The 17346-nt window shown below is 33.1% G+C and overlaps 1 protein-coding gene across 1 annotated transcript in view; it reads right to left on the minus strand.

Annotated features, from left to right (window-relative positions):
• Nucleotides 1-3271: 3271 nt before the first annotated feature.
• LOC117104309 (importin-5-like) overlaps nt 3272-17346 on the minus strand; it is a 19249-nt gene continuing 5174 nt past the window's right edge. The window contains exons 9-24 of the mRNA XM_033245101.1: nt 16763-16957; nt 15472-15596; nt 14902-14991; nt 14320-14493; nt 13682-13900; nt 12943-13159; nt 12176-12237; nt 11507-11663; nt 10962-11134; nt 10191-10302; nt 9683-9738; nt 9087-9284; nt 8781-8925; nt 8339-8567; nt 7784-7925; nt 3272-7445 (exon numbers count right to left, since the gene is read on the minus strand). Of these exons, the coding sequence (XP_033100992.1) occupies nt 7356-7445; nt 7784-7925; nt 8339-8567; nt 8781-8925; nt 9087-9284; nt 9683-9738; nt 10191-10302; nt 10962-11134; nt 11507-11663; nt 12176-12237; nt 12943-13159; nt 13682-13900; nt 14320-14493; nt 14902-14991; nt 15472-15596; nt 16763-16957 (2384 nt within the window). The 3' untranslated portion in view covers nt 3272-7355. The remainder of the gene's footprint in view (nt 7446-7783; nt 7926-8338; nt 8568-8780; nt 8926-9086; nt 9285-9682; nt 9739-10190; nt 10303-10961; nt 11135-11506; nt 11664-12175; nt 12238-12942; nt 13160-13681; nt 13901-14319; nt 14494-14901; nt 14992-15471; nt 15597-16762; nt 16958-17346) is intronic.

Below are 17346 nucleotides of genomic sequence, written 5' to 3' on the forward strand. Positions count from 1 at the left end.
GCCAATCGGAAATCAAAGTTGTTTAATACGTCACCCACCATGAAATCGTGGTGGCTGCAATCGAAATCCTCACTGTTTGCCCGGGTGACAGACGATCGGGCACACGAGACGATCGGGCACAGACGCAAAATACAATTGATTACAATGAGTATTTTTATTTTAGTACCCTGCAAGTGTTGGCTGTATTCCTGATAGTGTGTGTTCTGGCTGAATGTGTCTTTGCTGACGCCTTACCTGATGAAAATGGTACGTTTCACCAGCACATGTCAAGATGCGATAGTTTAGAAATATTTAATATATTTTATTACCAGCTGAATTGTAATTTTGTTTGCAATTAATATTTTCAAATATAAACATAACCTGCGAAAAAACTTGTCATTTCAACGTTGGATATGTTTAACTTTGCTCTTATTCTCCTTTCTTGCTGGCGTATTTTTGAAACGTGTATTTATGTATATTTTGTCCGGTCCTAATTAAATTCTATATACTGTACTTCTCCACATCAACTGCCACGATAACAAGGACAAAATTTAAAGTTGATGTTGTTTTTTGTTTTTATAAAAATATTTTCAGAATTCGCAATACAGCCACTAATACGAATATTTAAAATCATTGTTCTCCTTTTACTTTTACTTTTTATTATCTATTTCAATTTCGTCTTGTAGAGCTTGTAAAGCAAACTAGAATTCAACAAGACATAGGTGAGTTGTCCAGGAAATTTTGGTTGCTTGATTTTTTTTTTTTAATTTATTTATTTATTTATTTATTTTTTGCTACATTTTGTTTAAAATGAATATAGTTGTAGAATAGACATCACTGAATATAAAAGTAGGCCTATGTGCCACAATTTTTAATGCGCAATGCTGCTACCCAGCAATTTCAAATGGCCGCTATTTGCAAGCATTTTATTACCAATAATTGTACGTTTATGACATTACGATATGCTAATATATTATACAAAAATATCATGAGGGAACGAAATATTTCGTTCCCTCGAAATAATATTTCCCTTTAGGGGCTCCGTATGTAAGTGACAATTAAAATGAAAATAATACTTTACATCAAATTTGCAAAATTCAATTTAAAAATATCCGCTAATTTAATCATTTTAGCTATTTTTAGCATATATTTAATATAAGAAATTAATGATTTAATTAAATAAACAAAAAAAAAAATACCCCTTCCACTATGCAAATGTGTCAAAAAGTTACATATCAAATATGAATTTAGTTTGTTTTCCAAAATAGCACTGTCAAAACCTGCCCCTGTTAACTATCATGACAAAAAGGTAAACACCACATAACATACACTTTCATGTTGGTTAAAAGCAGTTTCATTTATTACACAATACAACGAAAGAAAAATATGATATCATTATTACATTACATACATTACAGCAGATTCATCCAGGTATCGGCGGATAAATTAATATTTAAGTTTGCGTTTAATTTACTCCACGACAAATGAGATCCAACTACGATTGTAGCATTCCTAAAGTGAGAAAAATATAAAAGCCTATACTATAGTTTGGTACTGGAAAAGGCTTTTAGGTGCAATACAAAATTAGGGAGCTATCGACTGCAAGACGAGGGTAGGACGTAGAACGTAATGACGTCACTAAAGTCATCTGCGTATGCGAGAACGTTAAGGCCACCTCGTCGAGTAGATTCTGGAACGCAATTTGGCCAAATCTACGTACGCAGGGAACGTAGGACGCTAGGTAGGACGGTCACACATGAGTGATTCCGTTCTAGCGTCGCGTCGTCGCACAAATCGAAAGCTTCCTATTGAAGGAAGGTGATAATCAGTGTGAAAACACTACATACCCTGTCTCTTATACACATCTTTCTTCCGAATAAAGCTGCAACAACCCCGAAACATACTGTGTTGTGTCCACTGATCTCTACTATTATTAATATAGTTATGTAGAGATCAGTGGTTGGTTGTGTCTCGAGAATCTGCTGAACTTCCTGCTTCCTTCCCTCAAACTGCAATGTATCCGCTCAAACACCTCTATCATCAAATCACATTAAATCACGTCAACTCGCGTCTGCAAAAAGAAATAATAATAAAGTTTGAAATATCACGATTTCTAGAAGAAATAATATAATAGCAATTTGGCTAATTTATTATAAAAATCATTAGTCGAGATGAAGTTTGAGAAACAAAACAATATTAATAGTGAATTTTAATTCATTAGTTTTTTTACCTAATTTTTTTGCCGCTTGATCAGGGAACATGGTATGTCGGATGTGGGTCCAGGGGAATATCAACAGAGATTATGGTTCCCGGGATGTAAACATAATGCTTTTGAGACAACAGTTTTAGGGATTGCAATCACAAAACGGATCGACAAATATTGTTTACAGTATTCCAGGGAGTTGTTATATAACAACTCCCTGAGTATTCCAACAAAACCTGCCTCTGGCTACGCGATCGGGCTATGACTCCGAGTGTGAGTCATGCAAGGGGCCCTGCTATAGACGAATCAAAGGAATCATCATGGTCACCTCAGAGACAAACATAGAGAAATATTTTATAATATTTTGTTCTTTAGGTCTATGCCAATTTCTCCTATTTCTCAGGGGCGGATCCAGAAATGTCCAAAAGGGGGGGGGGGGCCGGAAGCGGGGGCCGAAAGTTGGGCCGATTGAGACAACACTGTCGTAGGGGGTCCGGGGGCATGCCCCCGCGAAATTTTTGTGTTTTAGACGCCCGAACATAACATTTGAGGCATTCTTGGCCATCATTTTTCCCTTTTTCTCTCTTTTTTTTCTTTTTTTTTCTTTTTTTACCTCCCAAAATGGGGGGGGGCCCCCGCCCTAAATCCGCCCCTGAATTTCAAAATGGCCGTCATTTGTAAATATTTTATTACCAATAATTGTACGTTTATGACATTACGATATGCTAATATATTATACAAAAATATCATGAGGGAACGAAATATTTCGTTCCCTCGAAATAATATTTCCCTTTAGGGGCTCCGTATGTAAGTGACAATTAAAATGAAAATAATACTTTACATCAAATTTGCAAAATTCAATTTAAAAATATCCGCTAATTTAATCATTTTAGCTATTTTTAGCATATATTTAATATAAGAAATTAATGATTTAATTAAATAAACAAAAAAAAATACCCCTTCCACTATGCAAATGTGTCAAAAAGTTACATATCAAATATGAATTTAGTTTGTTTTCCAAAATAGCACTGTCAAAACCTGCCCCTGTTAACTATCATGACAAAAAGGTAAACACCACATAACATACACTTTCATGTTGGTTAAAAGCAGTTTCATTTATTACACAATACAACGAAAGAAAAATATGATATCATTATTACATTACATACATTACAGCAGATTCATCCAGGTATCGGCGGATAAATTAATATTTAAGTTTGCGTTTAATTTACTCCACGACAAATGAGATCCAACTACGATTGTAGCATTCCTAAAGTGAGAAAAATATAAAAGCCTATACTATAGTTTGGTACTGGAAAAGGCTTTTAGGTGCAATACAAAATTAGGGAGCTATCGACTGCAAGACGAGGGTAGGACGTAGAACGTAATGACGTCACTAAAGTCATCTGCGCATGCGAGAACGTTAAGGCCACCTCGTCGAGTAGATTCTGGAACGCAATTTGGCCAAATCTACGTATGCAGAGAACGTAGGATGCCAGGTAGGATGGTCACGCGTGAGTGATTCCATTCTAGCGTTGCGTCGTCGCACAAATCAAAAGCTTCCTATTGAAGGAAGGTGATAATAGATCAGTGTGAAAACACTACATACCTTATTTTTACAAGACTAATCGTTCATAATCGTAAGTAGAAAACAATTTTAAAGATTCGGACCGGGTTAATCTTTGGCGATCATATTGGTAACAACTTAATAGAACTGTCAAATTACAATTAATTAACTTGCCATATAATGAAGAAACCAGAATTTGAAAGTCCAATCTTTTGCCAAACAGTCCGGGGCTAGGCAAATCGTCGGTAGTGTGCTCTCAATTTGTGTGTTCGATGTGTCAAGTACTTAGTGCTTTGTAGGCATAAACAACAAAAAATGTGACATTAGTTTTCGTAAGGGTGTGACATGCCCTTATAAAGTTGCAATATGCCCTAATATAACCAGGAATTACATAAGTTTATAAAAAAAAAGTATAACAATTTTGTTCAAACTTTGGATTAAGTAATTATTAGAACCTGTCTTAATTTTTAACCTTATTACAATACTTCCGAGTGTGTTCGCAACTGGAAGTATGTTGGTACAGTAAAGTTGGGAAATTTAAATTAATATAATCAATATAAATACATAAATCAAATTAAAATAATTATATACTGTAGCATTTTACATGCTGAAATAAAATACTCTTTATTAGAATTAAATTTCACAATTTTATAATTCACTAAAATAATTCCTTAAAATTCTTACATGATTTTTTATAAGGTTCAGAATAATCCTAAAAATTCATTTCATTATAACCACCGCATCTATTTCAATATCAGTATGATTTTTAACAAAACATGCAAAAATTATCTTTATTAGAACGTTAGTCCGTTTAGTAGTAGTAGTATGAAGAGTACTGCTGATATAGCGTAATTTTACGTGGGTCAAGACTTTTAAATTATGAACAACAACCGACTGCAATGTCAATCAAAAGTGTGCAAACACTGTACGCAACTTATCATTTAGCGCGAAACTATTATGCAACATGTATTTCTGCAACTCGGAAATAGAAATAAAAAAACCGTATTATCACACATGGCTGTAAAGTATGGCCGATGGCCATATTAGACATACTTCGCATGGTTATATTGGTTAAGCTATACATAATTCTAAAGCTATCCTACCATATTCGCCGAATCGGTACTTCATTGACAATCCTAAAGTTACCCTAATGGGTGGACTTTTGCAGCAGAGTCAAATAATGTACAAGCTGCTCTATTCTAAAATGTATACAGTATTCATGTTGGTGACTTAATATTATCTTTTATTTTGACATATACAAATAGGAGATTTCTATTGACATTGCTTGAACCATGTTGATAATAAAAAAAAAAAGAAATGAAGTTTAATATTCCACCATCCAAATTTCAAAGTTGCTGGCATTGAAAAAAAAACGTTACTGTGGTTTAATTGTAGTAAAAAAAAAACACATGAAAATAAAATATAACTACACATAGTTAGGGAAAGCAGGATGCTCGTTAGTCATAAGTTAGTCATAAACATGATATACAAAAACAAGGTATCGACCAGAATCTTACTTAGTTTTTACAATATACACTTTTGGTTTTGTTAATGCTGTTATCTGAGTGTAAATTGCTATTGGCTACATGGCAATGATAAGTTTTAATGAATGGATGTGCAAACCAACATCTAGAACAAGCTTACACGTCAAACGAGACATTAGGCAAAGTCAATTAAAATGTGTGTGAAATAATTACATTAAGACAAGCACACTTGGCGTGGAACCTCCCTAATAATTGCAATAAAGATGCGATGAATAAATGTCAGACAAAAGAAATTCACAAACTGTTTTGATAAACTCAGTGAGTCAACTGTTATTGTTCAAATCACAAAACAGTAGGATTTGGTAGTAAACTACATCAATTTAATCGCAGAGTGTATGCTTCTGGATATATATACATTGGATAGCCATCACTTAGTAGGCTCACCCTATATTATCAATGTGTACATATGGGACTGTAGAAATACTAAATTTTTTTCTCTTTTCGCTCCTACTTCTTTGGTGGACATCTCAATCTTTTTGTTTATCGTCTTTATATGTTAAAGCACATTACTTTGGTATTATGCATCATCTAAAGTCCGACATTACATCAATCAGTATCATAGAGGTATCAGGCTATAAAAAAAACTAGAAAAAAAAAACCAGTAAAATATTAAATGAGATTAAAGATTGAAATGGTAATTCAAGTGAATCAGATAATTTTGATTGAGATACAGATTAAAACAATCTTTTACTACAAGAATCCTTAAATTGATTACAAACTAATTTAAGGGTTTATTGAAAAAATATAGGAATCGTATATGGCTATACTTTCATGTTTTAATTTGATGAGGAAAACAGTTTGCTTGTTTTAATTGTCAATTAATAATAATAACCTACTTAAATATAAACGGGTAATTTTTATGTTTGTTAGCTTAGTAAAGACAGTAATGAAATGCGCAATTACTAGTATTGGGGGCAGTTTTGAAGTCTTGCCAGACAGGTGGGTTTATTTTTGATATTAATAAAGCAACATTATGGATCCGAAGGCACTATCCTAATGAAATATAATCTAAACATCAATATTTAAAAATAGTTAGGATAATGAAAAAATGGAATGAAAGTTTTGTAGCAAAAAAAAAAAAAAATCTCAAATATTACACACTTTGTTAGTTCATAAACTGAAGTTGCTAATTACAATTAAAAATAATTACATTTCTTATTTATCAAAAAACCCTAATAGTGGCAGCTAATGGTTCTGTGGTGAATAATGGAATTTAACGATCATATAAATTTTGTACTAAATGTTTATGTGCAATATTCAAATTTTATAGCGACTACATAAATTCCAGGCATTTGATAGGTTAGAAGCCAGGCAATAGTTCCAGCCATGCCCTCTTATGCCTTCAATCTATGTAGTGGTATATAAAACAAAAATTTACTGGGATTTCAACCAGGTCATAGTTCAAAATATAGACCTTGGTTATCTGGAGGCTGTACTATGTCCATCGACTTTGTCTTGGTACATAGTACAGCTTCCAGATCACCTTGGGCTATAATTTAAACCATGCCCCTCAACCCAGTAAATATTTGTATAATAAATACTTGGCAATATGCATGTCACAATAAATACTGCAATGTATTATGGGTAAAATCTGTATCTTAGGCAAGAATCTATCATTATAAAGTCCTGTCCAGGCTATCAAATTTTAATTTACAAAAACATGCAACATGTCTAAATATGGTCATTACATCACTTCATGACCATATATAGGCACATCATGACTAATGTAGACATACAACTGTTTTTTTTTTCAGTGTCTCAACAGGGCTTAAGAATACTAGATATTAATTATTACCACACATACTATTACCCACAATGCACTGCTTTATAAGCGCTGACACATGAATATGTAAGAGTTAAAAATAATAACAAAAATTAAGTAGCACGTTGAAGTGCAAAGTACATCGGAATCTGCCTAGTAGTTTGAATACGGTATTAGATACCACAGAACCGTACAGCGGCACAGAATCGTGGGTTGATTCTTACGCAGAATCTTCGGGCAGGCACATGACGACTTCTAAATGAATACATTGCTGTTAAGGTGATCAATGTGGTTCAAGAGTCATTCGGCCTTTTGTAAAGCTTCTGCTAAGGGCAGTTGTTGCTCGGGTGATAGTTGGGCTATGCAAGCATTCCACAATTCTTGGTTACTCTACAATAAATTAACAATCATAAGCATATTGACTTGTGGCTATAACAATAATGATAATACAAATAAACAATGATGATGAATGATGTTGATGATAAAGACGGTGTTGTTTATGATGATGCTGTCGATGATGATGATGAGAATGACAATGATGATGATAATGACGATAAAGGTGATGACGATGATGATGTTGTGAAGATGATGATATTCATGTTAATGATGATAATAATAAATAAAAATATAAAAGATTAGGCTTATACTCAAGTAACTTAGATAAGGCATATTAATTAATAATATATTAATTATTACAATTTGATTTGTTAAAAATTTAAGCAACTTACCTGAATTTGTTTAATAATATTAACACAACGCTGGAACGTTTCTTTATCATCTGACAGAGCTTCTTTTGCGAATGTTTCCGACAGAATTAGCAAGATGCGGGGTAGATTTGTATTATTAGCGCCCAGTACAACTGGATTATTTCTACAACAAACACAAAATCGATAATAATAAACAAAAACATATACAAATACAATCAAATATTTAGAAATGGCCATTTCAACTTGTTATCTTTTAGTAATATCTACCACACAAAATCATGTGTTTCATCTAGTATTAGTTGTGCATTTTTGCATGAAATTTTTTTAATGTTCTACAATAAAATGTTTCCAAGAGGATCGATAAGACCCTGAAGCCTGCAGACCCACAAAAAAGACAAGAATGTAAAATCCTCTTAAAACCATCAAATTTTATTTGACAAAAACATGTGACATGCATTAATATGGTTATGACGACATATGATGACCATATATAGACACATCATGACTATATATGGGCATACAGTAGTTTTGTTTTTTTTTCAAAGGAAATTTGATGGTGTGGAAACTTCAACTTACGATTCTACAAGACTGCACAGGAAGTTGTATACATGTGCTGCTTCCTCCTTGTCCTCTGTCAGAGGTAACCATGTCAACCAGTTTGGTAATACTTCTAAGGAGTTGATGTTGCTATGGTTTGCTTGGAGTATCTTAGCAACTGCTGCTATGGCATTTTCGGTTGCACTGACATTTTCGGGAGCCCGGGAGTTTTCGGCTGTGATCATTTGCGATAAGCATGGAATGGCCTCTGTAGATTAAAACAAAGAGTGATGGTAAAAACTGTATGCAGTCAAGATAACATATATTGATGTAAATGCTTAGTATGCCTGCCTTACTGCTCGCCAATTTAAGTGGCCACGAAGTAAGGTGGGGTATTTCTAACTTTAGGCTTAACACCAGCACTGGCGAAGACACACTTCACCAAACTAACAAATCTAAAAATTACAGATCTTTTTCTTACCATAACAAGCATTCGCATATTGTGGTCCGCCACATTTACCCATAATTCCACAGCCGTAGGCGCATGCTTGACGTACTTCGGGACTTTTGTCTTGCAGCAAGTCTATCATTTGTCTTAAAAAATATTGCTGGTACTTCCAGGAACACTGATTAGGAAAAAAATTATTATAAATATACTTCAATTTTTATTACTAAATCTACCACAAAAATTCTACCTTGAATATTTGTTATAAGGTTGCCAACATTTACATTTGGTATATTTTGAATTTAAAAAAACTTTTAGTCTAAATATATAAATGCATCATACCGGTCCACAATATTCAATGACATCATCAAAAATGCAGATGGCCCATTGGCGGTCAGTCCATGGCCGACCAGGTTCCAATAGCTTAACAAGATTTGGTAGAACGGCTTCAAAGTATGGTAGCGACAAGTCGCCATGTGTCCCGATGAAGGAATGGAGGATATCGGAGATCTTGCTCAGCACGTATACATCATCATCATCCTGAAAGCAAAGTCAGACGATCAACTGAATCTTATACTAAGGAGGGTTTTAGTTAAATGCTTTAAATTTATATAATTAGGAAGAAATATACATATCTTCCTATATATGGGCATACAACAGCTTTTTGTCAAACAAAATTTGATAATCTGGACAGAGCTTTCTGAATATTCATTTGTACCACATACCAAACATTTCTTCCCTCCAGAGGGAAGAGGCACTTATGGATAATCTGAGGTAAATGACCATTTAAAGTGCACAACATCTACACAAAGTGCACTCTGAATGTAGATAGAATATGCTAAAAAAAAAATGAGGAGATCTGTAGTATTGTATGGGCTTTTATTATGAAAGGTCCAGGAGTTTAGTTTAACATATTTCTTGCAGTTGATAACCATTACCTCATCTTGCAGCCCTTCTTCCACTATATCATCGTAGTCTTCATCTTTTCTTTGCTCTACAAAGAATTTTATTATAAACTATTAACTTAACACAGAAAGATAATATCTGATGTAATAAATAAATATAGTACCCTGTCGCTTTAGTTTGTCGCTTCCTCAGAAGAAAATGTAAAATGTGTCTTCTGCAGCAACTACTATATGGATGATGAAGTTAAAAACTAGATACCAAACTATCAGATGAAGCAGGGGTGAATCCAGAGATGTCCAAAAAGTAGGAGGGGGCCAAAAATGGGAATGATTGAGATGACACTACCACAGGGGTCCAGGCCCTGCAAAAATTTGGTGTTCTAGACGCCCGAAAATAACCCCTGAGGCACTTTGGGTGAACAATTTTTTCTTTATATTTCTTTTCTTGGAACCATTTACTGGCTTCTAATTGTTTAATTTTCAACTACGAATGTGGAAAACATCCACACATTTAGTTATAGATAATTAAACACATAAATACCTTGTCTTTCTTGTTGTCTTTTAAAATGATGTTCAAATAGATCATTAATGGCCTTCATGAGCTCATTCATCTGTTGTTCTGACATACAGCCTTTGCCAAGAAACTCTATGCACTGAAGACACAAGACAAAAGATATGAAAATACAGTTAATTGCATCTGTTTCATTTTCATTTCATTTATTCCCTTCATCCAAAATACAAAAAGGAAAGAAAAAATGAGGCTGGATTCCCAAAAACAGATTCTAGATCTCTATCGAGTGGTCTGCCAAATTTAACAAACACAATTAAAAGTATCAAAACACTACATATAAACATTAAAATTTCATATAAATATACAATACATAATTTTGTAATAATAATAACAAAAATGATAATAACAATCAATAAAAAGATTATATAGAATTCTAAAATATATATAAAAATTAAAATACACATTTCAAGAAAAACACACGAATAAAAATAACAACAGCCTTCCCAAAACAGAAGGCAAAAAGATACCAAAACACAGTAAAATCTTTGGACCATGTAGTGGTCATAAATGACAACTGATATCAAAATTAGGTCAAATCTATGCTGAAGCCAGTATGAAAATGAAGTAAATGGTTAATAAAACCTTAACTTTCTCTATTATTTACATGATTTTATGAAATTCATAACATCAAAAATATATTTTTGTAAAAAGAGCATCAGCCGGTTCTGTTAAGTTTGCGAATGTGACACAAATGTGAGCGGAGTTATAAATAAATAAAACATAAGAAATTTTAATAATGACCTTTGCGAAAGAGTCCATGTGCTGTTGGAGTATATCGACCTCTGGTTCTGTTTGGATGGCTTGCATGATGTTTGGGTAAATAAACTGCCACATTTGTGCCAAGTACTCCTCTCCTTTAATCTTTGCACATTCTAGCAGCACTGGTAGTGATTCAGCAGCTGTATATCTAACCAGTGAGATTGTTAAGGAAAGTTTTATATATCAAAAGTTTTTGTCCTATTATTGTCTAATCAATATTGTCCTAGTGCAAAGCACTTTATTAAAGGTTGTACTAAATCCAGGAAAACTTAAATGTACTAGTGTCTTACTCTAGAAATCAAACACCACTTGAAATATTGCCCTTTGTAAGCGGATTAATTCAAGAGAGGACTCTTTTATTAACTGAAGTCTATATCCTCCAATCCTGTCAACAAACACTGCTCTATGACATTGGTATTCATGAAGGATTGCGAGCTATTGTTAGCTTAAAGGGTTAATTATGTGGTAAGACGAGACATGCTGTCGTGCAGTACAATCTATTTACAACAACTTTATTCTAAGGATATCATCATGGAAATAAAACTTGAGAAGTGGGACCATGATTTTGACGACTTGTTCTGTGTAATCCGCAAACGCTTCCTTTAATTCTTTAGCATAACACACCAACATCTGACAAGCTGTGCTTTTGTCGTCTAGACCAGAGGTACGAATTCCAAAACTTTGCTACAAAGAAAAATCAAAACTTAATCACCAGTTTATGCTAATTTTTAAATTACAAGAAAAGTAGAAAGTAATTGAAGCAAGATTACACCCACATTTACAGTACTATAAGAAGCACTGTAGTTCTATATAGGACCAGTAAAGATGTACTATCAGTCAAAAAGCTTGGAAAATACATAACAATTTTGAATTGCTCATTTGAAATGATCAAAGTAATTATTAGCTTCCCAGAAGAAACAGATCAAAAACACTGAATTACCAGCCAATTTAAGGATATATGCAAAAGAATACAGGAAATTCATTATTTAACTGTCTGAAAAATTCAAATTTTTCATTTGAAGTTAATAACTTATTTCAATATACAAAAAAAGCAATTCAATTGTGGAATTAAAATTTTAAATTTTTTTGCCTCATGGCTGATAGTACATCTTTAATCACTAAACAGTTATTTGTTGCAACATTTTTCTTGCTATTGTTGCTATTTGTTGCACTCGAGAACAAATTGATTCTCTTACCTGGTCCCCTAAATTTACAAACTGCCATCCTTCATCTTCTCTTAAATTTTGAGCATCTTCAGCTAGAATAAAATTATTTATATTTTTTCATGTTATGCTGAATTTTCAGAATACAAACATATTAATATTAACTATAAAAAAAGTAACATTCATTTAAAAAAAGATTGAAACATTAATCACATTTTATTAAAATTCAATATAGAAAAAGTATTAATATTTTTTTTAAATCGAATTGACCTTTGATCATTTAATCCCAATTTAATGACCTCTCTCTTTGTCCAATATGTATAGACACCACAAAATTATAAGATAATCTATCTCTTAGAACTTGCTTAATCTTGCTTAATCCTGCTAACAGAAAAAGGCTGGTAAATACATAACCTGCATGCTGAGGTAATAAAGTTCTAGATCACTTCAACAGTAGGGATCTTTCGATTGCACGACAATGGTAGGACGTCGAACGTAATAAAATCACTAAAAGTCATCTGCGCATGCGAAAACGTTAAGTTCACCTCGTCCAGCAGATTCTGGAACGCAATTTGGCCAAATCTATGTATGCAGAGAGCGTATGACGGCAAGTAGGAATGTCACGCATTCATGTCATTGCACAAATCGAAAGCTCCTTAGTTATCGGGGAGAGTGAAGAGCGGTGTCAATGATGATGATTGTAAAACTGATACATTTTACCTTGCACCTCATTATACCCTGACCTAATCACATTATTCTTGTTTTTTGTAATTTACCACTTTTCTATGAAGATCACTTACTGTCTAATAATGCCACTTCAGGCTTAAGAGATGCTGTTTTCAGCAGTGGCCCCATGACAACTGGTAAGTATTGCTGAAAGTCCTTGCCTAGAAGCTTACACATTCTTGCCCAAGCTGATATCATGTACGATATTTGCGGGTCATCGTCCTCTAGTTCGTTGGCATCGGTCTGTGTCTTCAGAAGAAGCTCCATTATATCGCTTGCATCTTGCATAAACTAGTGAATGAAAATAAATAAATACAAATGTCCAGTGACAGTGTCTTCAAAATAAGCCCTCCCAAAATATACTGTGCTGCTAATCAAGATAACATTAGAATATACAGTCAGTCAGCAAATTTTCAATTTTGTATACTCATGAAAATTAGTGGCAGATTTAGGGGGTTGAGGATCAGGATGGCCGCAGTCCCCCTCCCCCTTTTCGAATAGTAAAAAAGATATAAAGAAAGAAAAAGAAATAATTGATCTCCCAAAATGAATCAGAGGTTTTTTTCGGGAGTCTAAAAAACAAATATTTTGCGGGGCATGCTCCAGACACCCTGGGGTAGTGTTGTCTCAATCGGCCCCACTTTCATCCCCCTTTCGGGCATCTCTAGATTTATCTCTGAATATGGTAGGAAAAAAATGGATAAAGCCTTGTGATTTAGGTCAAAAAATATTGCTTTAAATTATAAATTTTATACTTTAAACATCTATCCAACAAAAAAGCATTAATCTACAGAAATAGGAAATAAGATTTACCTTTTGTTGGCCAACTGCTAGTCCGATAAGGCTGATACATTCAATAGTTTTTCCTCGTAATAATCTCAATTCTTTACTTGTCGCATGCTGCACAATGTTCTTTAATCCTGGCATGAAATTGTCGTAGTATTGAATGAACTTATCCTCCGCGGAGTCGGCAACAGCAGCCAGTGTTGTGACCATCTGCTCTAGGACGAGCTTTGTACCTTTCTGTACAAGCTGTCAACAAGAGAGGGTGACACACTTTATTTTATTTTTTTATTTACATATTTGGCTTCACTGCCCGCAAAGACGTATACTTTACTAATTTTCTAAGACAGTAGATATATTTCATTCATCAAATAGGAAATATATTATGATAAAAACAGTACATTGCATAGTTCAAACCAATAATTTTATAATTAAAAAAAAAAGAAAAAAAATGTATTTATACTATGTATCATTAGAATTTTATATACAACAAATGTTTATTTTTACAGAAATCGTTACAAAAAATGTATCTTTGAGAATACAATGCGAATTTTTAAATCACTTATCAAAACTGCTCCCAAAACTGCTGTTTAAAACAGTTTAAACTATCCCACAATTCAAATATATTCCATAATTGAAAAAAAAAAATGTTCAAAAAAACAACTTACCTCCTGTATCTTGACAACTAAGATGGAGTGTAGCTTTCCGAGGATGAGGGCTAGGTATGGCACAATGTATTCCTTGGGGCAATCCTCACAGAAGTTGACCAGGGCCGCCCCAGCATGAGCTTGGACCCTGGCATTTGCAAAGTCATCTAAAACAGCAACCAGGCCCGGTACAACCTGATCAAAAATATAAAAAGTTGGTTGGAAATATATTTAGCTGTTTCTGCCTGAACTGTAGTTATTACTATCTTTCAAAAACACAGCTCACTAAACATGGTATCATCATGGAGTGCAGTTTCAAGCATACTCGCAGTGCTGTGAATCACTGCATCCACAGCAATGTACTTGCCATTTGCATTTTTAATAAAATCCTATGTTTTTAATTCTTTGTGCAGCAAGTGAAAATATGCCTACTCCATTATTTTTCATGTGGTGTCTTTTTCTGCAAGAAACTTGGGTAAATATTTACGAAATAAACTATTATGTATAAAATGTACATACACAACAGGAAGTAACTAACTTATTTGAACCACATTTGATAATGGTATAGTCATCAAGCGACTGACGTTCATTCAGTTTGCATACCTTTTCGTGAAACTTTCGTTCAAAAGTAGGAGCAAAGTCCGTTGCCATTTGACCTAGCGCATTACAGGCTGCATAGCGCACTCGTGGATGCTGCAAAGGTAAACAAATGTTGACAGATATAAACTCAGATTTTGATACAAAATCAACTTTATTTTCATATCAAATGAATATGAAGAAAATTTGTATCAAACATGTCCTGTACATAAGACTGCTGACAATTACCTTAATTTTTATAATTTTTTTTAACATTTTGATTACAATGTGTTAGATTTACTTTTATGGTATTTTGATATTTTGTGATATAGACTGGTTCCATTTCTCAAAAATCATCCTCTATAACAATTCAGTTGGCACTTTTGGGTACAAGCTGGGATCCAATTGATTTAGGGTATTTTGCTGATTATTAATCTGGTGGATCTCAAGCCAAATTCTTTCATCCGAGGGTCAAAATGGCTGATTTTATGCAAAATTATTCATTTTTCTCGATTTTTGGACATATATTCTGAAATAAATTAAAAATTAAATTGAAATCTATAAAGAGGTAAATTAAAGTGTAAATAACTACTTTACCGGGTCACCAAGGAATGGTAAAACAGAGTCGACAATAGTGTTTAGGACAGCCTCCATTTGAGTGTGGCATCCTTCACCGACTGCTGAGATGGCCATTAAGCCTGCATGTCGATATTTCCAATTGTCTACAAATTTGAAAATAAAATATTGTTGCGATTAAAAACTTCAATTTGATAATTTCTTTAAAATGTTAATTTTATGTATTACAATAATTAATTTTATTGAATTAAAAAAAAATTTACATTCAGTTTGCATCATTGGTACAGTTTTTTTACAGAGCAGCTAAACTGGTTGTAGCTACTGTGTGTGCGCTGAAACATGGAGATCTCTTGGCCTCCGGTTCTCTTTTTATTTCAGCTAGAGGACTGAAATGCAAGCTACGATAGCGCACCGTCCACGTGCACGTTCAAGAATGCAGTACGACACACTTCATAAACGAGTAGGGGATGGTCTTCTGGTGGTTTTGTGGGTTATCCTTTGTGTTTACACCGAATAAATCCATCCATTCTTTGTATTTTCAATAGCATGTGATCTTACCCTCCTCTGCCAATCCTCCAATACCATCATTAGTGACTATTAATAAATTTCTTCTTAATCATAGCTTGTCATATATATTACTTATTTATTTATTTATTTCAACAATATTTTGTGAGGGTGGTCCATCCAGCCTGAGCTGATCAATTGGGACCCTCAGTACATACAATTAAAACATAAGTATAAAAATTAAACTTGATCTTTAACATAAACAAATTAATTAAATTAAACCAGGAAAAGATTAATAACTAAAATAATAAAAATCAGAAAAAAGCAGATATAGGCCTACAGTATATAAATTATATAAAATAATGATTTAAGGAAAACATTAAAGCAAAAAATAAATAAAATAAAAATAAATAAATTGACATATTGGACAGAAAAATAATTGAAATAAAAAATAAATCAAAAGAATTATTGAGAAGATAATTAATTGAACTAACATAAATAGAAAAAAAAAAGTTTATAAAAGATAAATAATTTATTTATTTTTTCTATCACTGACTTTTCACAATGTTTTTATATAAAGAGCACAGAATGAAAAAAAGTAGAGAAAAGAGAAAGAAGATGAATTTAAAGATAGGAAGAAGCAGAATGAAGATAAAGAAGAAAATGAACAGAAGATGAGGAGAAATAGGAGGCAAAGCAGAATGAAGAAAAATATCAACAGGGGAAAATGTGCATGTAAAAGATAAGATTATCACAAAATATATTAAAATATTTTTTTCAAGTAACAGTAAAATATTTAATATCTAACCATTTTGTAGCATTTTTGGTACAGTGGCTATGATGTGAGGCAGGATAAACTTGCCGCCAATACCGCAAGCAAACCGGTCGAGGGCACTCTCTCCTGTAACTGCATTGGTGTCAAAATCGTCATCATCGACCTCATCGCTGTTCGCCCAATCAGCGTCATCCTCAATGTCAACCATCATTGCTAACATTTCTGGCACTAAAAATAACAAAAGAATAAAAAATAAAAGTAAAAATTTAATTTACTTTAAATAATTTTGTAGCTATATTCTTAAATATAGTAGAACTTGCCTAAGTCGATTTGCCTAACTCGAATAATTTCTAAGTCGATCTTGTTTTACATGCCAAATTGTTGTGTTTTCCCATTAATTAACGATGTGTAAGTCACATTTTATCTAAGTCAAACAATTTTTCAATGCCATTTTGGATTCGAAAGGCAAGTTCAACTTTAATTAACAGACAATTTCAAGATAATAATAAGATTATTAATCAATTAATTGAGTGACGGATTGATTGTAGGGATAGGCTCACATTATATATATATATATATATATATATATATAAATATACACACACGCTTAGAAGTAT

Source organism: Anneissia japonica, unplaced genomic scaffold, assembly GCF_011630105.1.
Source record: "Anneissia japonica isolate Jap-2015-1 unplaced genomic scaffold, ASM1163010v1 scaffold16607_len328336_cov185, whole genome shotgun sequence".
NCBI lineage: Eukaryota > Metazoa > Echinodermata > Crinoidea > Comatulida > Comatulidae > Anneissia > Anneissia japonica.